This window comes from Cavia porcellus, unplaced genomic scaffold, assembly GCF_034190915.1.
Source record: "Cavia porcellus strain 051 isolate PalLab524CR breed Dunkin Hartley unplaced genomic scaffold, mCavPor4.1 scaffold_13, whole genome shotgun sequence".
Lineage (NCBI taxonomy): Eukaryota > Metazoa > Chordata > Mammalia > Rodentia > Caviidae > Cavia > Cavia porcellus.
The window spans coordinates 14,731,463-14,759,372 of NW_026947496.1; the positions used below are offsets into that span (position 1 = coordinate 14,731,463).

Below are 27,910 nucleotides of genomic sequence, written 5' to 3' on the forward strand. Positions count from 1 at the left end.
AGACACATGAGGAAATAAAGAGAAACTGGAAAAGGAGAAAAGAGAAAAGAAGCAAAGGAAAAGGAAAAATACATATATACAAGATAGTTAAAATAGTTATAATGCTAATTTCCCTTATTTCATTGAAAAGAAAGGTTTGTGCTGATATTGTTTAGACACTGTTTCCTGCCTATGTCTTGTACTTTGAGTAACTTCTTTGAAAATAACAATATGCAGTGTATTAACCATTGCTATTCTCCTATTAGTTTGTTTTGAATTTTTCCCTTTAAAATAAAATTTAAATAATTAAATAGGTTTTTTCAATGCTAATGCAAATGCACTGTTTACTTCGGATGTGCCAAAAATCTTACTTCAGTTGGACTGGGTCACAGCAATGAATCCAGGAACATCAGAAAGGTTCTTCTTGACGAGAAGAGAGAACTTGTGAAAACATGTTAGCAAATCTCTACCCATCCCTCACCGATGTAAATATACAATAAAACTCATAGAGACTCAGATGCTGAACCTATTACTTCATCTTTATTATTCAGTAATAGGTTAGTGACCCGGAAAACAAATATAAAGTGAAAACAGCAACCAAACACACTTCAGATGTATTTAAAATACTGAAAACCTCAGGCCTTATGATAAAGTATTAGAAGACACCTTAGGTTAAGGGGCAGAGCACGCTCCTCGGCGTCCTTCAGAGGTGGGACACTGGAGGCTTCTTCATTATACTCATCCTTCCATCGAGGACGCTGATTTCCTAAACAAAAGTATGAAAAAATAAAAAAGAATTCCAGTTATTTCTGATCTCTTTTTTGCTCATTCAGGATAAACTTCAGTGAGAGCTGTCATACTAGTTTTTTTTTCATGCAGCAGAAATGTAATGAGCACTTTCTACTTTAAAGTACAGTGGTAGGAATTGGGCAAGAAATAGTAGATATGTACAGAATGTTTCCTGCCTCTGTAAAGCTTAAATTTCAGTGAAGAAGTAAAAATAGACGTGATGGGTCTATAAATCTGAGCTATTTATCAATCCATTTAAGCTAATAACTACTCAGTAAAAACCGTGGCAATTTTCAACTACACTTGATTTATGAACTTGACTTAATAATGAAACAAAATTCAGAAAAGGTGCAGAAACCTTCACAGATACATAACTCGATCCCTTCTCAATATATTTCATGCTGATACAGGTCTGTCATAAAATTTGCTTTAATGTTTATGGCCCAACTTTTGTTACTTGTTTGGCTTTGCATTATAAATGAGAGCGCAGTAAAGACCGGGAACTCCTGTCTTCCAACATCCCCTTTCCTTCTCTTCCCCACAGCAAGAGTTTAGGGAGCCCCTGAGTGGCCCCTGGCACTAAAATACCTTTTGTTTAGTCAGATACATCATTAAGAGTTCTCTGCGGGTAACTCATGCACAAAAGTGTGTAATGAGGATATGAAACCGGTCCGTGGAGAAAATATCTTTGATCTGCATTCGGAGTCATTATATTTGTGAAAGTGGAGGTGGAAACCATCAGTGATAGATAGTTAAGTAACTGAAGGAACATTCTAGTTACCTGAGGTGTGTTTAGAATGTTTATTTGTTTCTATAAAGTCGGGATCTATCCATAGAGATTCAACTATATGTTGGTTAGATAAAAGTGCAGTGTCTATGCACGTGATACTTTCTGCCTGAAGAAAGGTTATAAAATATAATCTGTGATGTGAACTTCTCACGTTAGACTGTCGGTACTATAATTACACATGATAAAAACCAAGCCCTGAGAACCACCAAGCTTGACTGCGGTCCCGTTTCTACCTGAGGTTTCCGTTTGGACTCTGAACAAGCACTGATTTCCGTATGTGAGCTGTGGCTAACAGGAGGACTTGCTCATGGTTCCCCACAGGAGAAGCAGAAGCTCACTCCCCCAGGTATCTACTGTACTCGTAGATGGAAGGCAAAGGATTCCTAATGATGCTAGATTTTTAATGACCCAGCGACTCTCTGATGCCTGTGTGTAGTAATCAATTTCACTGTAAACTTTCAGCAAATAGAAGGGAGGAGAGGGGAAACGAAGTGGTCATAGAAAACCTGCCAAGAAGGAAGTGTTAATTTGATCCCCTAGAGAGAGTAGAAATGAGTGCAAACTCCCTAAATCCAAGCCACCACTTTTGATCTTGGTTGTTGTCCACTTAGAACACAAACTCCATGCTCTGCAAACCAATCTGAGATACCAGACTCTTCATTGATAATTTTTTTCTGGAAATTTGCTCTAAGGAAAAAAATGTGAAAATGTCCAGCTATGCAAGGGGAAGACGAACTTATTTTGGATTTAACTCTGGCCATTCCCCTAAGTCCTGCTATACAACAGAAAACTACCAGGAAAGAACATTACAAATGTCATCCTACTCCTCTCCAAATCCAGGCTGACAAGTAGGTCTCCTGTGCTACACGTGAGTTCTGTCCTCTCCGAACACATTATTTCCCTGGTCACAGTAACTCCCGCTGTTCTAATGCCCACTGCTGTTAGACGACTTCTCCTTCAGTAGGCAGAAGGGTTGACAAGGAAGCTGAGCTGGGCCTTTCCTTGTGACTAATTTACTGCAGTGGAGCATTAGGAAGACAAGAAGACCTGGCAGTCGGTGGCTTAGTGGGTACATGCACCCACAGTAGAGCTGAATACTTAACTGGCAGGAAAGAAATACCTTTTCACTCTACTGGATCCCGTTCATGTCCCTTGGGTGTGTAGGACAGGAGTCTCTGAGCACAGTGTCCATTCCACTTATGTGCTCTTGAATAGCTGTGGTCACTTCACTGGGAACAAACTGTAAGGCACTGATGTCACCAAACACCTGAAAGCAGTGACAAGGTGAACACACACTAATTCACTAATTGAACATTCACTAATTCTAGATTTCAAAGACATCTAGATGGGCTAACCAAAAACTGCTATTTTTTTTCACTTTTGAAATTCCCCCAAATGTCACAATATTTTCCTAATTCTGCAGATTCACAGAAAGGTATAATTTAGGCTTTATGGTTCAGTTTCGTTTATGACCCTTACAATAATTTTATAACAATCCAATACTACAGTAATGTGTGTCTACATTTAGTAGTACAGAACACAGGATCGTGATAAGTTGTTAAAATATATTTGAAATTCGAATTTTTCTAATTCCACTGAAACCAAAAATGTCAAAATCAAAGACAAAACCGAAATCTTTTTTAGTAACTTGCGTTTGATGGGGTACAGAGAAAACTAAAATTTGGGGAGCACATGCGGTATCACATTCCTTCTGGGAGGAGCTCACTGTTCCCAGGGAAGGCTCCGTATCTAAAGGACCCTGGAGCATGGCTTGCAGCCATGCCCGCAGCCTGCTCCTCATCACACAAGTTTAGCTTTATTCCTGCACTGTTTGTAATAACCACCCATTGCTCTGTCTTCATGCTTCTCTCCTGCATCTTGAAGGTATCTAACGTTTCCAAGCATTCTGCAGAAGGCTTGTTTTCCCCAGAATTTAAGACCTCTTGAACTGAAAGTCATCCAGAGAAAGGCAGGGAGCCATCTCTCCTTATAAACCGGCAAACTGACTGCCTTTTCTAGATACCACAGAGGACGTCTGCTAATCCAACAAGCTCTTTTGTTCCAGGACACATTCATACAACTACCCCAGCTCTATAAATCGTAGAGCTAGTCAGTCACGAGGCACGGTGGGCAAATGCAGGAAAGCTTCTGACTGGAAACTAGGACAAGAAACTCCCTCCCTTCTGAAGAACAGGAATGATAAAGTCTGGAGTGATGCCAACCTAGGGAGAAAACAGTTTCAAAACGAAGCAGAAGATAAAGGGAGGAAAAAGATTCGATCACATCCTGAACTGAGCCTACCATCGCAAGAGCTACAGTAATTCCCATTCATTAGGGATCATCAATAACATTCAGGACTAAGAACAAGTTAGGTGCTTTTGATGCACAAAACTAAATCCTCCTGAGAATATGACTATCCACAGACTCCACAGCTTTCCTGTTCTTTGAGCCTCTCTTGCTTGACCTCTCAAAGTGAGCTTCTCCCCTACGAGATGCAGACCTTGGCCTTCAGGTTCCTCCTGGTCATCTTCTAATCTCTCACATTCATGATGCATTGTATTCTTCCTACATCTTCCTACATGATTGTTTACAATAGTGTTTGTTGGGAAGCATTCTAGGCACCATGGCATTTATGAGACAACTTCCCTGCCTCCTTCTCCAGACAGTCTCAATGTGCAAACCAGAACGACAGCTCTGTGCATCTCGATGCTTGTATTCTTTTACTTAGTAATTCCACTATCAGGATCTACCTCTAAGAAATAATATGGTACCAGTGAATCTGCAGAGTATGGAACTGTAAATTCTAGCCCCATCATAAGAGTTAACAACAACAAAAATGGACAAAAAAAAATTACCAGAATGAAAAATTTTTGGAAGGGAAACTAGTGTGGTTGAGGGTATAGCCACTGAGGATTTCACTCACAATTCTTGGTTTTAGAGTTTATGATTGTAAACAAATAAAATGCAAGCAAGCACCACTATGTGCCTGCCTGAAAATATAACAAGAAAATGACGTCTGCAAGGATCTTGAACTGCAATGTGAATCTGGTATTCAATGTTGACACTGTGGCTTCCCAGCTCACAGCACACATAGCTCTTTCTGTCTTGTGTTTGAAGCAAGGACTAGTCCTTTATAATACAAAGAAGATCTGGATTTCTAAGAACTTTTCTGGCTAAAGCAGACCTTAGGAAGAATTGTTAACTGTGTGCTAATTAGAGTAAGAATGTCCTAAAATTTCTAAGTGGAAAAATGAAATTGAGATTATTTACAATCAAGCCGATACAACGCATTATATCCAGCTGCCAAAAATGTAAAATATTGATAAAGTTTCAGGGAGAAATTGTTCTAAGCAGTTCAGGTAATGAAGAGGAGGAAGAATAAAATAGAAAATCCATGCCAGAAGTTTGTTTTCATTGTATTTGCTCCCAGCACAGGACTTAAGTACTCGTAACACTAATTTACACACAATAACAAGAAAGCAATTTTTGGAGACCTATAGTAAAACCTATTACAGTTCTAAAATGAGGCTCAAATTCTTCTGCATGGATTCAGATGCTGTACCTGAAACACAACAGTATGAACTAGGGGTAAAGAGTCTATTAAAATGAGGTTAAAACCGTAAATTTCAAAAATAGAACTAGAAATAATACAACACTTTAAGTTACAGTAGAATCAACAGTTTAGAGAGTGTTGGATTTTTGTAAAAATAAAAAAATGGCACATTTTGTTCATTTTTTCCAAGTAGTTAAAGAAGCAAAGGGCTGGTTTTCAGATTTATGCTCCAAGAATTAGTAACGATGGGTGTGTACAGTAGTAGCTGTGCTGATCATCCCAGCTGCAAGAATTAGAAGCCAAAGCATTTTTGCACAAGTATACTTTCCTTGGTTGTAAAATATTCAACGTTCTTAAGATTAAATATCTGAATATTGCCTCTGAAAGAGCAGCTGTCACCTTAAATCTAATGTCTAGTTTGTTTACTGGCTGTATTTTCTATCCTTTAGAAAATGACACAAAATGGCAATAAAATCATTGTAAGTATTCTACAGGGGAATATAAATGCCCCTTGGTTACAGTGTACATATCTTGATACACAATTCCAGTTTATTTTCCCTGGAATTATGTTAAATATGTAAAAAGCCTTTTCTCATAAAGGTAAAAATGCTAGATGCTCCCAAGTTGTAATTTAGCATTAGTGTCAAGATTGCGTCAGAAATAAGCCACGGTTACTATATCACTCTCTTTAAGTGTCATTCAGCGTACTATATGTGATTGTGCACATAAAATAAATTTATATGCTTTTATATCAGTGTTTCCAAAATGTGAGATTAAAAGTAATTCATAGGATACACGGGTAAAATTAACCACTGTAAGCAAATGCAGATTTTTTTCTTATGCTTTTGTATTAGTATATGTTCGTCACACAATGATGGCTTTCATTTTGGGGAGCCGGAGATGTGCACAGAGCATCTGTTTTTCTGTCCTCTCTTCCTCTCTGCTTCCCATCTCCCTTCATCTGGGGTTCCCTTTCCTGGGGTTCTGCAGTGCCTACCTCCCTGTTTCCTACTATTCATCTTTTATTTTGCTCAAACTTAATTCATATTATCATTAAACAATTGTTTCCAGTAATTATGGAAAAGTTGTGCTATAAGCTAACATGGAAAGACTACCAGTAAAGAAAAGAAACCAACACGTTGGTAGATAGTTCTTATTTAATACTGACACAGTTGCAAGGCACCAAAATATTTTCCTAGTATCTTTGTGTATGAATAAAAGAAAGTATAAATATTTGTCTTACTTTCTTTTTTGTGTCTATGAGTGAATCATCTTCCATATTTTTAGTAGCCAGTATTAAGCAGCCTTGGCAAATGAAGACGAAAATCACATACTCTGAAAAATGCTTATCTCATATATTGACTTTTTAATGCATAGATTTCAAATTTATTTATAACATAGAAATTTAAGAATTTCCAAATATTGTAATAAATGTACATTAATAGATGAAAAGAAACAAAAGTTTTCTTGTTTAAGTCTCCTGTAAAATATATTTCATCAAATCTAATTAGAGAGAAAAAGATATAAAAATAAAAGAAAACATCTTTAAGTTAAAACATTCAACTTGTAACAACTGTGCAACAAATTTAATTATTCGCTTCTATGATGTTTATTTAGTAAACATTTCCTTTAACTGTATATTTCAGTCATATTCCAAGACTTATTTTTGAACTGTTTCCTTGCACTTAATATACCTTCTAAGACATTTGAGACATTTCTTATGATTTAGAATCCCAAAAAAGTTTTCTTTTCTGGTCTATGCTACATTTATTTATCATTGTGGTAGACACGATAGAATATTGTGTAATGATAGAATAATTCTTTTTTAACTTCCATAAATTCTAATTATTTGGAGAATCAAAGAAACTTCAAAATGATGCAAATTATTTTAGGCATAAAAGCATTTCCAAAATAAATATATGTGATCACTTTAAATGCATCAATTAAAATGTATAATTCATACAAAGCAGAATTAGTTAATGACTGATTGTCTTAAACAGTGTGAATGGAAATGAAAGTTAGCATTTTATAAGTTTGCAATATTAGTTATTTTAGGAAAGACCCATAAAATCTTTAAAAACAATTTAGCAATCACATCTCAAAATATGATAAGTGGAATCAAAACTATTCTTTATGACCACACATAGCTATAGTAAAATTAAGTTAGTTATTGAGAAGTAACAATTTTTGCCTTAGGACTGGAGTAGGTTTTTTAAAGTAAATATTGTTTCTAAATGCTTGAAATCTGTTATATAACTTAACAGTTGCAGTATGCTCCATTTAAAAACAACATTAATTTTCCTCTGAAGTTTACCAGTGCTAATATAAAATGATAACTGAAGCCAGAAGTGGGAAGCTTCTTCTTTAGTTTTTGTGGAAAGCTGAGCATTTCAGAGCAAGTCATACTGACCTAATTATCGTGGACAAATAATATAATCTGTTTTGACACATGTACACGAATAATAATTTTGTCTAGTTTTAAGGAAAGCTAAATCCATACAGCTCAGATCAGATATAATAGTGAGTAAGTCTCCCTAAGACTTCCCATTGCAGTATGTCAGGAAAATGTCTAGTAATTAGCATTGTATTTAATTCTAGTCTAATAATTGATTTTTATTTTGGTTTTGTACTCTTTTATAAAAAAAGTTTCTTTCAATGGGATCTAAGTTTTAGATATAACACAATGGTAACTGTATGGTTTAGTTGAAACAAACAGTCATTCTTAGTGAAATAAATAAGCAAAATAGCGTGAGGGCATTATTTCTAAAAATTAATAGAAATGAAACTATCAAGTTTCAAAGCCAGAAATAAAACATACTAGTGTGCTTGGCAGTTTCAGCAATGTTGCATGAACAGTCATCAGCGTTGCTGGTGTTGTTTCCTTGAAAGGTATATTTGGATCGCATCATGATGGGAAAGCACTGTCAAAGGACACATTACATCTCCTTGCACAGATGCTGTGCGCACAAAGGTCAAGTACTCTAAATATGCAACACGAAAATGGGACTTTCTTCCATTTTTGTGTAATTGGCTGAGTTCTGTGTCTGAAGCAGCCTGAAACTAAGTGCCATGAGAAGGCTCCCAGGACAAATTGGCCCTTTCTCACTTGCAGCAACTTTAATCAAAAGGAAAACTAACCGGACAGAGTCGCTTTCCCTCTGAAAATGTAAGATACCAGCACTTTGCATCCATTGAATGAATGCTGTCTGTGGGTCCTGCAAACTTTTAAATTTTCTTGTTGATTCTTTTCCCAATCGTCCTACCTTGCTGTCACCCTTCTCTGTCATACACACATCCACACATACAACAAATACATCATTCGTGTTAAGTAGAATTTCCAAATACACTAAGTGGTCTTTTCTAGGAAAAGTGACAAACTCTCAATCCTTCGTGTAAGACTCTGGGCTGTAATTCAAAGCCTGAGGACAAAGCATGGCACCCTCCCCACTTCGTGCAGCCCCAGGATGGGGAGCTCCTGAGCTGCCTCCACCCTGAGGGGGATGACACTAGGAAGACTCAGTTCCTCTGCACCTGTTCTTTGCCCTGCAAGGCCCGGATTCACTGCTCAGCAGCAAACTCCTGAGCCCAGTAAAACCCATCAAGGATAAAATTGTGTTTTGAGTTTTCGTTTTTCTCCTGTCTTCTCCTGCTGCTTTCCATCAGCAGAACACTGAATCACTAATTGGTTAATCCGTTATTTAGGCAAGTATTAATATTCTAATTTTGCAGACAAGGAATCAGGCTTCCTGCTGTGTATCCCCTGGCCCTGTGCTAAGGAGCTCTTCAGATGGGAGATTCAAAGTAGGTGAGGTTGGCCTCCGGAGACCCAGCTGCTCGCCTTAAGCCGCACAGCGCAGGAGGGCTTTGCTGAGCCTCCTTAGATCGCGAGTTCCTGGCTCCCAGTTCTGGGCTCAGACCACCAGGCGACACTGCCTCTAATGACAAAAAACCGTTTTCCCATTCCGCCAAAGGAATGCTCCAAGGATTTTCTTAATTGCGGCTGCTACCCTGGGATCCGGAAGCTTATTTGTAACTTGATGAATCTGCACCAGTCTTGCCTGGGTTTCTAGGTTTTGTAGCACTGAAAACTTTAGAATAACTTTGTCCTTATAGAACACCTCAAGGTAACCCTACGCATCCAACAAAGAGACAAAGCATTGCTGTGCGAAGACTCGGAATCTGTGGAGCCCGAGAGGCAGAAAGAAACAGAGCAAAGACGTTAGCTCTGATACTGTGCATTCAGGACAGAAATGGACAAAAGGGATTTTTTTAAAAAGCAAAACACGTCCAGTATAACATTGAAAGAGCTGTGCCATCCTAGGCCACGTGCCGGGATGCAAAACATACCTATGTAAAACAACGTTTGCAACATAACTTCTATTCCAGATGTCTGGAGTCCAACCTCTTTGATGCAGAAATTGTCCCTTTGCAAAAACATAGCTTTCTGCACAAATACCAATTGGAAGATATTTTGCTTCTATCTCAAGAGGCTAAGATTTTATTGAGAATAAAAAGGGGAGAGGTAAATATCTGACCTATATTTCATATCTGAATTAGGAGAGGATCAGAAACCATTACTGACAAGTGAAGATGTGCTAAACGCACCAAGAAATTTTTATAACTAGATAACCTGTTTTTAAAAACACCACCAAACCTTAGAGAATAAAGTTCGGTTACAGAAGTAAAGCAGAATTACATTTATGTTTCCTGTTTATCACTAAATGTAATTTGTAAATAAATTAGGCTCAGCCCTTGCTGCCTGTGTATCCCAGTATCAGAATATCTGACCAGAACCTGGTGTAAAGCTCACCAGTACCGTGGCTTAAATCATGTCTCAAATTCAAGTTGCATTAAGAAAAATAAAGTGAGCATTGATGTTAAGAATCACAAAGTGCCAAACTACTACCCCATAGCATATTTTGGGACCTGAAATTTCATTACACTTTGATACACTCAACTTTCCACTCTGTACTTAATACAAAGAAAATTCAAGGGTGCAACTTCAAGGCAATTAGGGACTGTGTAAAAACCATTATTTTAAAACTTAAAGAGATATTTGTAATGTATTTTAAATGCATTTATCTTGGAAAAGATAATATGTGGATTTTGATTCTTACTGAGGTTCCACAGCACAGGTCTCCTGTCTCTGTCATTTCCAGGTCCTGGAGCTTCTGAGGGCAATTATGGTGCTGGCAGGGACTATTAGGGGTCAGGGAAGAGACATCTCTGTTGAGTGCCTCAAAGTCAATCTGCCTAGTCCTTAATTTGCTCTGGGACTGGTATTACTTTATGGCTGCTGTCCTCTAGGAGTCACAAGGTAATACAGGACATAAATTTAGAAAGACTAAAATAACAAAATCTAGCACTCCTGATAAGTGTTAGAGAACATTAAAGGGGGACGGTCCCGTTTCAAATGAATTCTGAAGATTTTATAGAAAAAGAAGCAAAGTAAAGCAGGAAAAAATCAATGAATAGGTTTGAACTGTGGACCCAAGAGTGGGCAAGATCTCTGCATTGGCTGAAACTTGAAATAAAGGAAAAGCTGGTTTACTAGTTGCTAGAATATTTGTTGAGAAAAGCCCCCCCCCCCCGAGTGCCCAGCAGCACACCCATATTTTACCATAAAAATAGGCAATTGTATGAAAAATGAGGGCAATAAAAGAGTGAGATGGTGAACAGTACCAACATCCTCTCCACTCAGGTCTTCCAGAAATTGCTTTGTTTTGTTTTGTTTTGTTTTGTTTAGCACAAGGCTATTATTGGTACTTGACAAAATGTTTACGAGTTGAATGGATTTAATTGTGCATGATCTATATATTTGCCATCTTTACTGTACTTTTTTAATAAAAGAGCTAAAAGTGCTTGTTATCTCATTAATCTGCCCCAAATCCCTGTGAGCCAGGTAGTAGAAGTATTCATAACCCAGTTTCAGATAAGGAAATAGGCAGCATCATGAGAAATGACTCAGCCAAGCCTAGAGAGTGATAAGGGACGAGCCAGTGATGGACCATGGTGGTCGCCGGTCTCGGGAGACCATGCTGCACTCTACCTGGGCTTGCTTCTGAGGCTCCATGGGTCAAAGAGCTGTACAAGATTTTCCAGCAGGAAGAGGCTCCTGACATCTCCACTTTTCTTATTTCATTGCCTTATAAGCACACATATTTAAACACATGCTTATCTTAATGTAAAAAAAAAAAATTAAATCCCAGCAGGTCTGCAAAAACTAAATAAAACTAAGTATTTTGCTTTAGCATCTCAAAGGGCTCATAAGGCAGAAAAGTGCCCGTGACCCAAACTCCCAAAGAGTTTCATGAGATGCAATCAGCGTCTTGTTACATCTGCTGCTTTGCTCTCATATATGCACTTTTCTCTTGTAGAACACTGTGGTAAGGGAAAGAGGACAGCAAGCTGATGAGGAATCTTCTCTGACCTATCTGTGCCTCTCTTATAGAATCCTTATGTGACTTCTTAAGTGTTCAAATAATTCTGGGGGCTGGTACAGTAGAAAGAAGAAATGTCCTGTCTGTAAGACACAATCTAAACAATTTGACATTTTTTTAAGGTTATATTGAAGGGGATTCTTAAAAGGAAAGATCTTCATCAACTTCACAACAAAAACAATAATGGTTAAAGTTTGCAGAGAATGTGGTGGAAAGATACACGTACTTCAAATTCTTATTAACTAGTACCGTGCATCCTACTGTTAAATTTACATGTTTTATTTTCACAGTTTCCCTTTTCCCAATTTCATTTCCACCAAATGATCACATTTTTTTAGGATTTATGATTCAGCAGATATGCTAATGCAGTAAAGTCTCAGATTTCAATATGATGTGAACTTGGATTCTAGCAATATGATGTAATAGGACCTTTTAAAACTGAAACCAGCCCATCTAAAGACTGATAGTTTTAGGAGGAAACAAGACTGTGACACCTTGGCCAAATGCTAGACTAAAAACACTTTTAAAGATTTACATATTGTATACTTCCCTGCATTTTTAAAAATCTCCCTCATGGGAAAAATGAAATCCTACCACCTCACTAGTTCTGTATCAGCTCACGTAAACAAAAGACAGCACTTCCGGCAGTGTGGACGTGTCCACAGATCCATCAGCAACCTGCTGATGTTTACAAATGTTACCTGTGGAAAAGTTATTGGAGGCAGGATCCTGGTTTACTTCACTTTATTTGTTTCCTGCCCGTATCTGACACAGTTATGAACAGAAACTTTTTGCCCCTATATATTTTTGTGTGTTCAGGAAAAAACTAAAATACATCTTCAAGCCTAGAATTCTAATCCTAGAAGCATTAGTTATAATATGCAAAGTGACACTGAATCCTTTGAGATCATGTATAAACATACACATACCTATGTATACATATATATGTACATATGAACATTCATGCACTATAGCATATGCAACCTTTGCATCAAAATATTTTCTGATATACATACCTCAACAATGGCGCCACTAGGGAGTCTGAGAAAATGGCGGTAGAGCTTTTGGAACCCACTGGGATAAACCGTGTATACAGACACATGAGAAGTAACATCCCCTGGACCAAACGCAGACACGGAGATTTCATTTTGATGTGGGAGGTCACAGCTGGAGACACTGGACTTGATGCCGGGACTTCTCCTGATATAATCATACACTGCCACCTAGTGAGAACCACACCCCCCGACCCCCCAGACCCAGAAAGGAACAGAAAAAAAAAAATTAATTAACTTCTGGCAAGAGCATACCCGATTTTAAATGATTTTACAATAAATCTGAAAGTCTCTGCCATCTGCAGTACTTACACTCCATTCCATGCATATTTTTATGGCATATATCTAAACAGTGAAGATAGACAAATCCCCAGTGTGTGCTCCATAAAGTTAATTCTACACAGATGAAGCTGTAATTGGCTCCCATATTAACCCAAAGTGGGAAGATCAAGCAGGCTATGACAATGACAGTGTTGATTAAAGAAAATGCTTATGAATGGTTTTATGAATGGATGTTGCCGCCTTCTCCTTCCAAAAAAACTTGCTTTTTTTTTTTTTTCTTTTGTGACTCGTGCTGTGCTAAACACCAAAGGACATCACTAAAATAGTGGACAAGCGCCTTCCTTTCACTGAGGCGTACAAGGCGAGGTTTGGGCGTACCACATGCATTTACAAGCCTCTTTCTTTATGACAATCCTGACTCTTGTGCTTGTTGCACTTGAGTTTCTGATAAAGGTTCTCTGGTAACGATTTCAATATCAAGTGTAATTCACTCTCTGGGGCCTTCATTAATATTTAATTGAATTACAAATGAGTTTAAAAATACCCACGTCTATTGGTCATTTTAAATACCGGTGATAAGGATTAAACTTTAACAATCCCAAAATGTTCCTGGCTTCTAAAACTCCAGGTATCCAGACACCTTTGTTGTATTTTCCTAAATACAGAAACTTTGGAAATTTTCCTATTTCCTGATTCATAGACATTCGTGATTTTAGAAGAAGGGGAAATTTTCCAATGAATTTATTTCCTCACTAACTCTCAGAGGCAGAAAACATTCATCTTTTATTCTAGAAAGTCTATTCACAACATGTACTCCGAAGTTTAGCTCCTCTTAATGTGCCTTATAAATACTTTAAAGCAGAACTATGGAAAGATTTAACAATATGGAAGAAAATTTTGGCTAATTACTGGTTTAATTTGAGTTTGCAATTGACTTCAAACAGTCTAGTGATTTTTTTTATTTTAAAATAGACATAATTAAAGTCTATATGGACAGGAAAAGAAATTGTAAGTGTCTTGAGAGGATTTGAAAGATGGAAAAGACAGAAGTCTGATGTGATTAAAAGCAGAGGTTGACTGAGCATCCCTTCAAAAATAGGATTTTTCAGACACTATAAACAGGCCTCAGAAATTAACAGTCTGGTAGGAATCCACAACAAGATATATCAGCCTACATTTAACTTAAAATAAGTGTGATCATGACAAGTGTGCAGAAAAAACCTTATCGGAGTTGTATTGGAATCTCAATAAAAGACATGATGAGAAATCAATCTAATGTCCATCAAGGCATAGATGGAGATATATATAAAACCCTACCCTTAGCCAAAACATGGGTGGACTTGAAGGATATTGTATTTGAAACATGTGAGGCACAGAAAAAGAAATACTTGAAAGTGACCCTCCTGTGTGGAATCTAAAGAAGTTGGTGTCACAGCAGCAGGGTGGAACAATGCTTACCACAGTCTGGGGAGGGGAAAACAGGCAGAGAATGTCACATAGGTACAGAGTCACAGTTAGATGAGAGTCACACATTCTGGTGTTTCATCGCATAGCAGAGAAATTACGCCTTATCGTATTGTATGGAATGTCTCAAAATGGCTCAAAGAAGATTTTGAATGCTCTCATCATAAAAAAAGATCAGTGTATAAGGCAACAGGAATGCCAGTAACTCTGACTTATTACAAAATATTTACAACTGTCCAAATACTACACTGTACCCTGTAAACATGTACAATGATTCCATGTCAAAACAACAACATATTCTTATTGGGATTTTGATGAAAAGTGCCCTGGATGGTGCTGGAGCCATCATGACAAAGATACTCAGATACAAAGTGTATAGTGGGGCAAAGGCCAATGCAGCCCCAGTGGCTGGGATTCTCACAGGAGGACGTGAGTGTGATGGTTCTTTGGTGCTGTGAACTCTCAGACACTGGGATAAGACCGTTTATATGCTGTGCATGAATAGTGCAAGCTGCTGGAGTCACAGGACTAGAAGTGAGGTTTGATGTGACTTGTGTTAGCCATAGAGCTGAAAACAGCATTCAGGGTAGACCAGAAGGAGACCCTGGAGACTGTCTCACCAACAGTGGGTTTTACAGTGACAATCGGATTGAAGACCAAGTTCATAGCTTCTATTTTTCAGATTAAGTCAGCAATGTGGACTTCCTAGCAAGACATGAGATGTGAGAGGAACAGATCCCTCAGAGGTGATAACAGAAATGAGATGTCATGGCCAGTGATGCCATGACACTGAAATGGGCTGTGACAGGCAAAGTGGGGGGTGGAGAAGCATAATAATCAATTCACAACATTAGATTCGTGCAAAAGAGACGTTCATGAAACTCTCTCCAAAGCATCACGGTATCCAATGAATTCTGAATCTGTCTGATGGTCAGATGAGGATGTTAGGTCCTAGTAAACCTTTCTGGGTTAAATCAGGGCTCTTCAAGAGTCTGGGCATGGAGTCAAAGTCAGTACAGAGGCTGCCCAGCTACTTCCCTTCCCCGCTGCCCCCTGCACACAGCACCTGGCCAGGTTTTGCATGGCTCCATCAAGGTCAGAACATTTCCCAATGTGTCTCAGCCTCTAGCAAAAGTTTAACTTCTGGGGGCTGGGGATTTAGCTCAGCAGCATAAGTGCCTGCCTTGCAAGCAGGCAGTTGCGAGTTCAATCCCTGGTACTGATAAAAAGGAAAAAGACAAAAAATAAAAAATAAAAAAGTTTAACTTCTGGTCAAGTAAAATACAAGGACCAAGCATTATATATTCTTGGAAACCAGAGTCTCTGCTCCACCTACAAAATATTGATGAGACAGTAATTAGGAGGTGCTCTTCCAGACCTTGAAACTAGGATTCTGTACATCTTGGAAATGCAACATAAAACAAAGCCAGGTTTCTACCTTGGATAGCAGGTGCATGGATATGGGAATGCAAAGGCGGACACATTTATTTGCAAAGGGTTATCTTTGGCTTCGAAAGCTCATATTTTTAAAAGGCAAGCGATCTCAAAAATCTGAGTATTAAACTGCAGAGCAGAACTTTTAAACACTAATTCTTATTGTTTTTCATCCATCCCTAATCTTAGGAAAGAGAAGAGTGAATTGTCTTCTGCCTAGAGACATCTTTGATTTACACTGACCTAGAATATAGCAGGAAAAGATAAGTAAGGAATAGATTAGAAAATCTACCAGTATCACATTATGAATTCTGAATGCCCACCAAAGGCCTGTGTGTTAAAGGCTGGGTCCTCAGCTTGGTTATTAGCAAGTAGTACTCCTGGGGGTGGAACCTTTAGGAGGTGAGGCCTAGTGAGAGGAAATTAGGTCAGTGCGGGCTCCCTTGAAAGGGACATTGGTGTCCCAGCCTCCTTTTCTCCCTCTTTGCTTCTTAGCCACTGTGAGGTGAACAGATCTCCTCCACCCCATACTCCCACCATGCCACTCTGTGCTGCCACAGGCCCAAAGAAACAGTATCAAGTGACCGTTGACTGAAACCTCACGAATCATAAGCCATAACAAACGTTTCCTCCTTTTAAATTTCCTAATAATTCTGTCACAGTAAGACGAAGCTGACCAAACTAGTCAGCATTATTTAGTGGCAAACCTAAGGTGCCAGTAAACACCATAACACTCTGTTCAGTTAGTGTTATTCCCATTTTATAGACAAGGCATTATGAGGCTCATAAATGTAAGGAGCTTGCGCAGAGACACAGTGATGTGACGATACTTACTAAGGCCTTGCACATGGTCCTCTAGATCAGGTTTTATTAAGCAATATTCCTGGCCTTCTTCAGGCTTCATTTATTCTCCTCCCAGGTGAATCTGGCATGAGAAAACCCAAGACTTTCCCTTGACCATTCTTTCCGCGTTTTTCTCTTCTTTGAATCCACACTGTCCCAGGAAGTTCCCATATGCTCTGCCCACTCATGTACTAGATTTAACATGAGTACAGCCTGTGTTCTAGGTGCCAATAGTGATCTTACTTATGGAGTGACAAAGTACTGACCTCACTTGGCTACCAGTCCGGAGCCACATCTTCCAGTCAGCTCTACTGGCAATGAAGTTGATATTTATTTGCTTTGGTCTGGTTCCTCTGTGTCTCTCTGATAATTTTCTTAAATACCACAGATGGGGAAAGAACAGTGGAACACAGGAGCCCCTGTGGCCCTGATCGAAATTAGAAAGTACTGATATTTGATTCCAGGTTGATCTGACTGTGAAGCCCACGCACTTGTGGTCGCACCGTGTGGTACAATGTTTGATCACGTGGCACACTATCACGCTCTTGTGGGTTAATGGGCTGCTACAGAATAGGGGGATGCATTGGGATGTGATTCTAGATGCTGACTTTCACTCCTTGGAAGATGGTGTGAGAAGCGGGTTCCTTCCTTGCTCTGGACAGAAACTTTACAGAAATAGAGGCAGCATCCAAATTCCTGGTGACCTTGGTGGGGGGGGGTGTCTCTTAAGGGTTTTACAGTTAAATATTAAATAAGAAAGGCTATCTTTTACTTTTCTTTCCTTTGAAGACCTTAAAGATCTAATCCTGAAGCATCTTCAAGAGTACCCAGGATTTCTAACTGGAAGTCTTAATTTGATACTGGGACACTTAAAACACCTACCACAGCAAGACCCCAGACAGAGTTAAGGTCTGCTCTGTTGCTGTTTTGAGTGTTCACTCACTTGTTTTTGGGAAGGAAGAAGTGAGGGTGAACCACCCATAAAACCTCCCTAAAAATGTTCTAATCACCAGAGGCAGATGTTCCCCCAGCAGAGAATATTTTCAGTTACCTGCTGATCTATTAAGGGTTTTCATATCAGCATGAAAACACCCTACCCTAAGGGTAATCGCTTCACATTGTAACTTCCAAAGACAGCCTCAAGCAATTGGGAATGCTTAGCTTTAAAAACTTCTTAAAATTCTCCCTAGGGTTAAAAAAAGTAGGGCAAGGTAAGGGGAAAAAAAGAACGCGGATATTTTATAACAGGGACAAAACCTGAAGAGTAACTGATCAGAGCACGGATATAGAACGGGGAAGGCTGAGGAAGTCATCTGTTTTTTCTTAGGTCATGAGGTTCACTCCTGAATAATCTGAGCAGGTGAACATGACTCTCCACACCTCTAATTCTCTTGACGTTTAAACATGTGTCCTTAAAGCTAGCTGTCAAACAGCGACAAGCAAACTGACCTGTGCTATTCAGTCCCCAAGTTAAATGTCCACATATATTGCTTCTCACTTAATTTTATTTCAGGCTATGAAGGCAATTCAAATAGAGGAAGGGAAAGACCTGTTAAGGCGAATACCAGACAACCTAGACATTCCTGCCCAGGGTAGGTGAGGGATAAAAAGAAGGAAGCAGGATATGATTTTTTATAAACTGCATTTTCTATAGATGTCTTTGTTTTCCATTTTCTAGTGAGTCATGGCTTAACTATTTGGCAACTAAATAATATCCATGGAAAATTAGAGTCTACTCAGGCTTTTTACAAAGGGTTAGGTCAGAAGATAACTACTATGCCCTACATAATCTGAAGTTAACTCCACAAGGCTCTCTCCTATCATCTAAAATCTCTTTCATTAAACCAATCAAACATATCTCATCATTTCTAGAAGAGCCCAGCTGAGTTCCTAAATCTATTGAGACAAGAGAATCGAGAGACTACACATATAGGACACATCAGATGAGCTAAAGCTGGCCTCGATCTGGAGGCAGAAAAACTTGCAGAAATCCATGAAATGCCAGCCCCATGAACAGTAATCCTTAAATGAAATTCATCATTCAGCAGAAAAACAAGTTAAGGGCGGTAATTCGATGGTAGACGAAACAGGCCGGAACAGGTTCAAAGGCTGCATATTTCACAACAGAGCTTAATTAAAACAGGACTGTGAGGCTGTTAATTGCATTATAATAGTTCAGAATGAAATTAGGTCTGATGTGAATGTCCTTATAGTGGAGTTGTTTATGTTGTTATAATTACACAGTGGTATACAGATTTACTGCAGAGATACATTTTTAAACAGCTCGGATAGATTTCTCTTTTTTTCTCACTAGAATTTTTACTCAGTTTCCAGATATGCAAGACAGCAAGACTAAATCAAAGACTAAAGAAACTAGGTCACATTGGATGATCCAATTGGTCTTCTGAATATTTGAAGCTAAAACTACAAACAAGTTATGCTCTGACGATGGTGATTTTATTCATTGCTTTTTAAAGGAGCCGTCAATTCATTGAAAAATGAGTCTCAGTTTGAGATGGAGGCACAAGTCTGAAATTCCTGTTCTCTGGGAGGCTAAAGCAGGAAGCAGTTAAGTTCAAGTCCAGCTGGGGGAATTTAGTGAATTACAAGATCCTGACTTAAAAATTAAAAAAAAAAAATTTGAAAAAGTGCTGAGGATGTAGGTGGCTCTAATGTCCAGTATTATACTGAAAACAAAAGTCTGGGTCCCAGAAAAATATGTATTTTACTCATAAATGCTACATTTTATTGATAATGATGCCATCTCTCTTCAACTTTTTTCTGATACTACAACAGAGTGTATCAGGCTGGGAAATTTACAATGAACACAAAGTTATTAGTGTTGATGTCTGGAGGATGGGAACCCAAGAACATGGTTCCAGCATCTGGTAAGGGCTATGGCAGAATGGAAAGATGACACACAGCAAGAACAAGCAGGGAAGAACTCGTTTCTGTAACACATCTACTCTAACGACAATGAACCCATTTCCAGAACAATAACATCAAGACACATGAGGACAGAGGCTTCCTGTCCTAGCCACCTTTTATTAACTAGGCATTTAGCATTAAGTTTCTATTTTAGTTACTTTCTCTTTGCTGAAACAAAATACCTGATGCACACAAATTAAAGGAGGAGAAGTTTGTTTTAGCTCACAGTTTATAGAGGTTTCAGGTCGTAGTGGCTGGCTCCAAGGTAGAGTGGTACAACAGAGGGGCATGGCAGAGGAGAAACAGCCCATGGCAAGGCACTCAGGAAGCAGGGAGGAGTGAGCCTTCCTTTCCCTTTTCATCTCCGGGTTTAAAGCCTATTGGTTAGATCTTCCCATTATCCAATACCAATAACTACTGAATACAGTCAGCATACTAATCCAGTTATCCTGCACCCATGATCAGTACCACACATCCATGGTTCAGCCACCTCCCCCAAACCCCACTGATGAGCTCATGAAGTATTGGTTGGGGTGTCTACTAATAAACCGTAACAATTTCTAATACATGAACTTTTCAGACCATAGTATGTCTTAGAATTAAATTAAAACAAATGTATGATTAAGGTTGTATTCCTGTCCACAATATTATATTTCATGGTTCCAATGGGCAGTGCCAAAAATTCAAAAATGTAGCCAGTAAGAAATGCTAACTCCTGCTCACAGAATACTAAAGACATAGAGTAATAGAAGTTAGTTTTCCCAGGGACAGAATGGATACCCTTGTGCATTCACCCAGAGTTCCCACATTTTAGTTCAAAGGCACCTCTGGCTCCGTGGGGTCAATCTACAGAGGACCTTGACTTAACCACTAAAATCCGGATCATATCAGACATTCTGGAGCATAAAGCACATACTTGGTGTTTTTAGTTTTAATCTTGGTATTTTAATTTCTATTCACTGTGTGTTTATCATCAGTTCTGGACATTTTTTTCATTTTGTATGTCTGTCAATTTAGAATAAAAAAGAAAAAAAATAGAAGATTACCTACAAATAACTTAGATGAGCAAAATGATTATTCCTTGATAATTCTTTCTTAAAACATAATCGTTAGGGGTATAGAATGAGCATTTAGGTAAATTTGAACCACTTTAGAGAAAAGCAATAAACTATGGTGCATGACCAGAAAGCCATACTTCTAAACAGATTACCTGTGCTTCATTTAAATAGAAATTATGCAATTTGGAGATAATTAACATGCATTTCTCTGTGTTTGTATACACATTATCTATAAATTTGGTATTGAACATCACATATTTGCTAATCAACACTTTTACATCTTGCATCTGTTAGTGGAAATATGTTTTTCTTTTTCATACCACAGTGACAAAATTCTTAAGAAACACACCAAGAAATCACAAAATATTTGACTTCTGGTTACTTTCAAAACTGTTGGGAACTGAAATAAACACAAGAAAAAGATGCAGAATACTGCATGGAAGTGGAAAGTCACAGGCCTTAGCATACTGCCAAGGTCTTTCCTTGAGAATACGCATGCAGATTTGGGTAACAGTACTACTGCAACTACATAGAAACATTCCTGAATTTTGTCTCAGAACAAGGAAAAGAAGAGAATGATGGAGAGTACAGGGTGTGGAGCGAAGCAGACAGAAGAAAGGAAGGAGAAAACAACACCACGTCTTTGCCGCAACTGCCACTGCCCTCTGAGATAAATCCTACAGGTGGTGAACGGATTGTCTAAAGGTAAAGAGTCATAGTGACAGTGCCAGCCGTGCTTCCCGCCCTGTGTGTGCTGTAATTACAGGAAAGAAAAATTTTAAAGTCGTTGTGTGCAGAAAATAAAGGATCAGAACATTATATAATGTACTCAGGTATTCAAATTTTGAGATTCTCCTTCCTCTAAGACCAAAAAGAAAAGAAAAAAAAAAAAACATTGGATCTAAAGATTATTCCTACATTTACTGTAATACTTCAATTCTTAGTCTAGAACTAACAAAAAATAATTGCATTCACTTAGTTTGGATAACCACTTGCACAAGTTCAATAATTAAAAGAAATGAACATAACTCCAATTTTTTTCCAGTCCAGATAGCAGACTTGAAATACAGTACGGGCTAAAATTTATATTGTGCAAAAAGCAAATAAGCCAGTAAATTACTGATGGAAGGAGCTTAAGGGATCTACCAATATGAAGATTACTTGCCCTTTCATTTCTGAAATCAACCCAGGTATGGTGGTGCATACCTACAGTCTCATCCGCTAGGCCTCTCAGACAGGACAGTTGGCTTCAGATCAGTACCTCAAGGCCTCTCTGTGCAGCTAAGCAACGATGCTTTGCAAAAAGAAAAGCAAACAAAAAAATATGGGTTAAAATCTTCTTCGGCAGACACTTTTAATTCTGTTTCGTATACAGGGAATAAAGTCAGAAAATGCTTCCTCTCTATCTGGAAATGCTGGTAACTAGGACTAGGTCCTTAGCTCATCTTTTGGTTTTATTTCCTGTAATGGTAGGGAAAGATCAGATTAGCACGTGCAAAAGATTGTGTGTAGCTTGCACGGGGTTTAGGGGAGTTGTCTGAGTGTGTGTTCAGGATAAATTATCTCCAAATTTCATTGTCCACATATTGTTCTGTTAACTGAAATGGCCAACACTATACAAACTGGGTCTATAATCTCTATGCTCTTAATTGTATTTCTGAAACCAAGTTAAGTAGTAAATTGGCTGACAATCCAGGAGGGTAATCAGGAGCAGCATGATAAACTTACCAAACTTCAAGCGGGCTCCTGCGTGACTTTTGCAATGAATATTGCGAGAATCTCCCTCAGACATACTTGGCTCAAGCCCCTTGCGCAACACTATACAATCACCACTTAATGCATAGGGTCTTCGCTGATTTCACTAAAGAAAATAGCATCTTTCTCCTCAGCAGCTCTGCAAGCCTTATTTTTCAGAACACTTGAAAGTGTAGTATCAGTCATCCTCTATTATGTTTTCTTGTTTGTTCATTATTTGTTCTTCTGCACACAAATAAACTTCATGAGGAAAGGGACTAAAATCTAGTATGGATGACGCACTAAGTATTGCTTAAAGAAATAAAGACATGATGTGATTTCAGTGGATTCGCTATTTTAGGGCCATCTGCTTTTTCATTGTGTTGCTTTTATGACGTTTGCCTTTGAAGCTACTGAGACCCGTTCATTTTTTTCCAGCCGCAAAATCGATATATAAGATGCAGTTTCTCTTTTAAGATAGCATTCCTAGTAACCCTAAGCCTGTTTCTCCAGAAGTATCATGAAGCAAATTCTCTGCAAACATCCCACAGTGTGAGTTCTAACTTCCGATTTCTCAATTCAGTGAAGTTTGTTCAGACGCTGTCTTGACACCTCACTCTGCCCACACCTCCCACACATGAAAGATGCTCAGCTCATGACTCTGCTAGAATAACACCCCTTCACCTGCATATAAAACCTTTTCTCCAAGACTTACAATAGATTCTGTGATAATTAATTGGCTCATTAAATATCCCTGTAAGTCAGAAAGTTTTGTGTTGGTTTTATAGATGGTAAGTCTTATATGAAAGGAATATAAACCATATTTCTACCTGCACTAAAAACCCCGTAAGAAAAGGTGAACTCAATCCACCTATGTGCAATGACCTGAGAAACATGTTAATGATTTAATGGCAAAAACACGAGTGTATTTAATTACTATCTTCCTCTCAGAGGTACAAAGACTACTTCCAAGTTGTGTTTCACAACTATAAATGAAATCAGTGTGTATCATCTGCACTTGGGTTTAACTAAGTCCAAAGACTATTTTGACGCATTCATTCAAAACTCAGCAATCAGTGAGACACAGAATAAAATAATTCTGGCCATCATGGAAACTTAAACTTATATTAAGACACAAATTTACATGACTATAATTTAAAATTAGTAAATTGCAAACTCTGTAATAGAGATTCGAAATTGTAGGTATTTACAAATGGATACATCAAGTCTGTACGAGGAGCACAGATGGAAATGAGACCTACAGATAGCCCAGGATGGAGCTCTTATTTTGGATGGTAATTTAGAAGAAAAGAAGGAAAATGTCACAAGTGAAGATGAATTTTTTTCTCTGAAAAAAAATGAGGGAAATTAGCGTACATTTGTCAACTAAACTTCCCGTTTAGTGGCTTGGAGAGACCCCCTTTTCCACTTTTGTATGTGTATATCACATGTCCTTTACTCATCTGTTGAGGGACACACATGCTGATTCCATGTCTTTGCTATTGTGATGACTGCCACCATCGTCATGGGAGTAGAAATATTTTTGACTACTAACCGGAAGTCCTATTTTTATTTTTTGAGGCACCTCTATACTCCTTTCCATAATAAATATACAGATTCACATTTTCACTGCCAGTTATCACTACATCTTTGTCAACAGTTCTTGTCTTCTTTTTGATAACAGCCCTTCTAACACATGAGGTGACAGGTATCTCGCTGAGGTTTTAATCTTGTATTTGCCTGATGATTCGGGAAACTAAGTATTTTCCTCATGAGCTTGTTTGCCATTTGTATGCCTTCTTTTGAAAAATTTCCATTTGGATTTATTGTCCATTTTTTGTTTGGCTATTTGCTTCTTGTTGCTGAGTTGTTTGGGTTTCATAATTCTTGAATATTAACTCATGAGACATATGGTTGCAAACTGTTTCTCCTATTCCAAGGAGAATCACTGTTCTGCTGACTTTTTTCTCTGCTGTATGGAATCTTTTTAATTTAATACAATGTCACTTGTCTGATTTTGCTTCTACTCCCCTTTTAGTTTATATCTAAAAAGCCATCACCCAGATCAATTTCTAGAAGTTTCTTTGTTCCCCTCTGGGTTTTTATTCTAGTATTTTTATAGTTGCAGGTCTTGAGTTTAAGACTTTAATTCATTTTGAGTTGTCTTCTGTTTATCTTGTTAAGTGAAGGTCCACATTGCTTCTTACACGTTGAGGATACTTAGTGTTCCCATCACTACTTATTGAAGAGACCACTGATCAACAACTGGCCATTAAAGCAGAAGACTAATTTTGTAATCAATGTGCAGAAACATGTGTCAGATGCATCATTATTCTTTACAAAATTTCAATTGATGAGTTATTAATTGTGAGTTTTCTTACACTGAAGAATTCATACTTAACAGGAAAAAAATCACAAAATAAAATGTTGAATTTTAAATATTTATTCTTTATTTAAAAACACCAAATTTTCAATATCAACTGTTTTCTGATGTACTGAAGTCTATAAAGAACCCACATAAATTTTATACAAGCTACAATGAAAATATCAATAGTACTTTATAAAAAAATAGTCTTTCCTTTCATTGTCATTCCAGAGGCAGTCTGCACACCTGACAACAGCATGTTCTCTGTCCCTATACACATACCGCTTACACTGACAGCACAGGTGTTTTGCTTTCCTGGCCTTTTTGGAGGAGATGTTTGACATCTCTGTGGTCTTGCTGTTTTGTCGGGAACTTCTTATTCTATTACACAACATAAATATCAGTAAAGTAAAGTATTAAATTCTTAATATGTATTGTTCATTTATAATAGATTTTCACCATCAGCTGTGTACTTGCTTACAAAACCTAAAAGATAGTATCAGAAATCAATTCCTGTATAAACTACAATGAAAATACCAATAGAATTCTACCACAAAAATAAGACTTGCTTCAGTCATCACAACCAAGCAGTCTTTACACATGACAATGGCATGTCCCATGCACATGTCTTGCTTATACTGACAGCACACGTGACTAGCTTTCCTTTCCTCTGTGGTAGTCTCCTCTCTTTCTGTTTGGCCAGGACCTTTCTTCTGTGTTGTACAATATGTATTTAGCAAGGAAATCAACTATCAATAAAATAAAATATCAAATATGCAATGAATGCTTAGACTGGATATTAACATTTTCACATCAGCTATTCACTTACAAAATCTAAAAGATAACATGAGAAATAAAAACCTATGGGAACTACAGTGTAAACACAAACAAAAGTCTACCACAGAAGTAAACTTTGCTTCAACTGTCACAACCAAGGCAGTTTTCTCACATGACAATTGCATGTTCCATACACCGCTGATTCTTGCTCCATTTCATTGTCACAGGAACTTTGGCTCATGTGTCAACACCAAAGTCATCATCATCATCACCATCATCATCCACTCGCACCATGCTTCTGTTATGAAAGCATGTGTTTTAGCATAATTGATCATCTTTACCATCCAGTTATCTGATGATTCACTTTTGACCTTCTCCAAAACCTGAAAATCTGGTTTTATGTGCCCTTACACCAAATTGGGCTAATTCTACCAGAAAAGAGTCAGAAGAAAAAGATTTTTAACAAATCTTGGAGTGACGTGAGTCTGTTGGACCCTCTGTGACATTTGGGTAAACATACACAAAACCAGCTACACAGATCAGAAATTGGGGAGAAATCCCATTTGCCAGTTTTGCAACACGAACATGCCTTGCAAATCAAGTGAGTAAACAAAGAGATTGCTTCTTGTATTCCTTAAGGAAAGGTGCTGAGACACACAGTCAGTTACTACTACGCTAATGTACAAATTTACAGTATAAAAGTAAGGAATGGGAACAGTGGACCCAGACTTAGGTTCCTTCGGAGTCTTTTATAATCCATGTGAATTTTAGGATTATTTTTTAATTCCTATGAAAAGATCTTGTAGAATTTTGATAAAGATTGCACTGAGTCTGTGAATTGCTCTTAGTAGTATGAATATTTTATCAATTTGATCATTCCAATGCATTACATGGGTAGTTTCCCTTGTATGTGTATTCCTTCAGTTATTTCACTAATATTTTGTAGTTTTCAGTGTATAGATGTTTTACTTCCTTGGACGTATTTACCTCTAAGTATTTTGTTTATTTTCGATGTTATTGTAAGTGTGGCCTTTATTAAATTCTTTTTGGTTACATGGTTGTTAACTCATTTCAGATTTTATTAATTTTGTTTGTAGAACGGGGGTTTTTGCATCTGTGGTCATGAAGCATGTTGACTTGTAATTTTCTTTTCTTGTGATGTTGCTGTTTGACTTTGGTATCAAAGTAATGCTGCCCTTATCACATGAGTTTGGAAGCTCTCTCTCTCTTTCAATATTTTGGAATAGCTGAAAAGGATTGGTATAAATTCATATGTAAAGCCATGATGCCCTATATTTTGATTTGTTTGAGTATTTGATTAATGATTCAATCTCTATGGTTGTTGGTCTATATGGATTTTCTATTCATGATTCAGTCTAGGCAACTAAGTACTAAAAGCTTATCAATTTCTTCTATGCTACCTCATTTTGAGAAATATTATCATTGAAATTTGCCTCCAATGATCTTTATATTCCTATAGTATTAGTTATAATATCTCTTTCATTTATAATTTTCTTTTAATCTTTTCTCTTCGCTAATGATTCATTGATTTTGATTGTCTTTCATAAATCAGTGCAGTTTCATTGATCTTATTATTTTCTGTTCTCTATTTCATTTTTCCTCCCAAAATCTTTGTCACTCCCTTGTATTCTTTTAAAGAATTGGTTGCTCAGAAGTATGTCAGTTTCTACATATTTGGGAATTTTCCCATTTTTCTCTCATTATTCATTTCCAGTTTCCTACCACTGTGGTCAGTAAAGATATTTGATATGATTTTAACCTTCTCAAACTTGATAAGATATGTGCTAAGGCATAACATGATATCTCCCCTGGAGAATGCTCCATGTGCCCTTAAATAGACTGTATATTATGTTGCTATAAGATGGAATATGCTGCACATATTTGTTAGGTCACTGATCTATAGTGTTGTTTCTCTATTATTTTTACTGAATGATCTATACATTGTTAAAAGTGTGGTATTGAAGTCTGCAACTATTATTGTACTGCTGTCTTTTTACTCATTTAGTTCTGCTCATGTTTGGTTTTTAAATTTAGCTGCCTGATGTTAGGTACACATATATTCAATGGTTTTGTAATGCTTAATGAATTGACACTTATGTCATTATATTATAATAAAGAAGATAACTCTTTCACTGTCTCCTTCAAATAGTTTTGACCCAATGATTAATTTGTCTGATCCCCACTAATGCTGGTGATCATATACTTAGAGACACCTTGAAAACAATAGAACGTAGAAAGTGGATTCAATAGCTAATAGATGATACCAAGATGACTAATCTAAGATTAACTGGAATCAGCAAAAAATCAGAAGACAGTAAAAATGGCATATAAAATCAACTTACAAAAATAATAGCAGAACAATTTTCAGATATGGAGAAAAAATTAACGTAGAGGTAAGGAG

At 37.6% G+C, this 27,910-nt stretch overlaps 1 protein-coding gene across 1 annotated transcript in view; it reads right to left on the reverse strand.

Moving 5' to 3' along the window:
- Positions 1-523: 523 nt before the first annotated feature.
- LOC101787516 (uncharacterized) overlaps positions 524-27,910 on the reverse strand; it is a 275,776-nt gene continuing 248,389 nt past the window's right edge. The window contains exons 32-34 of the mRNA XM_063259710.1: positions 12,568-12,774; positions 2,679-2,825; positions 524-745 (exon numbers count right to left, since the gene is read on the reverse strand). Of these exons, the coding sequence (XP_063115780.1) occupies positions 2,688-2,825; positions 12,568-12,774 (345 nt within the window). The 3' untranslated portion in view covers positions 524-745; positions 2,679-2,687. The remainder of the gene's footprint in view (positions 746-2,678; positions 2,826-12,567; positions 12,775-27,910) is intronic.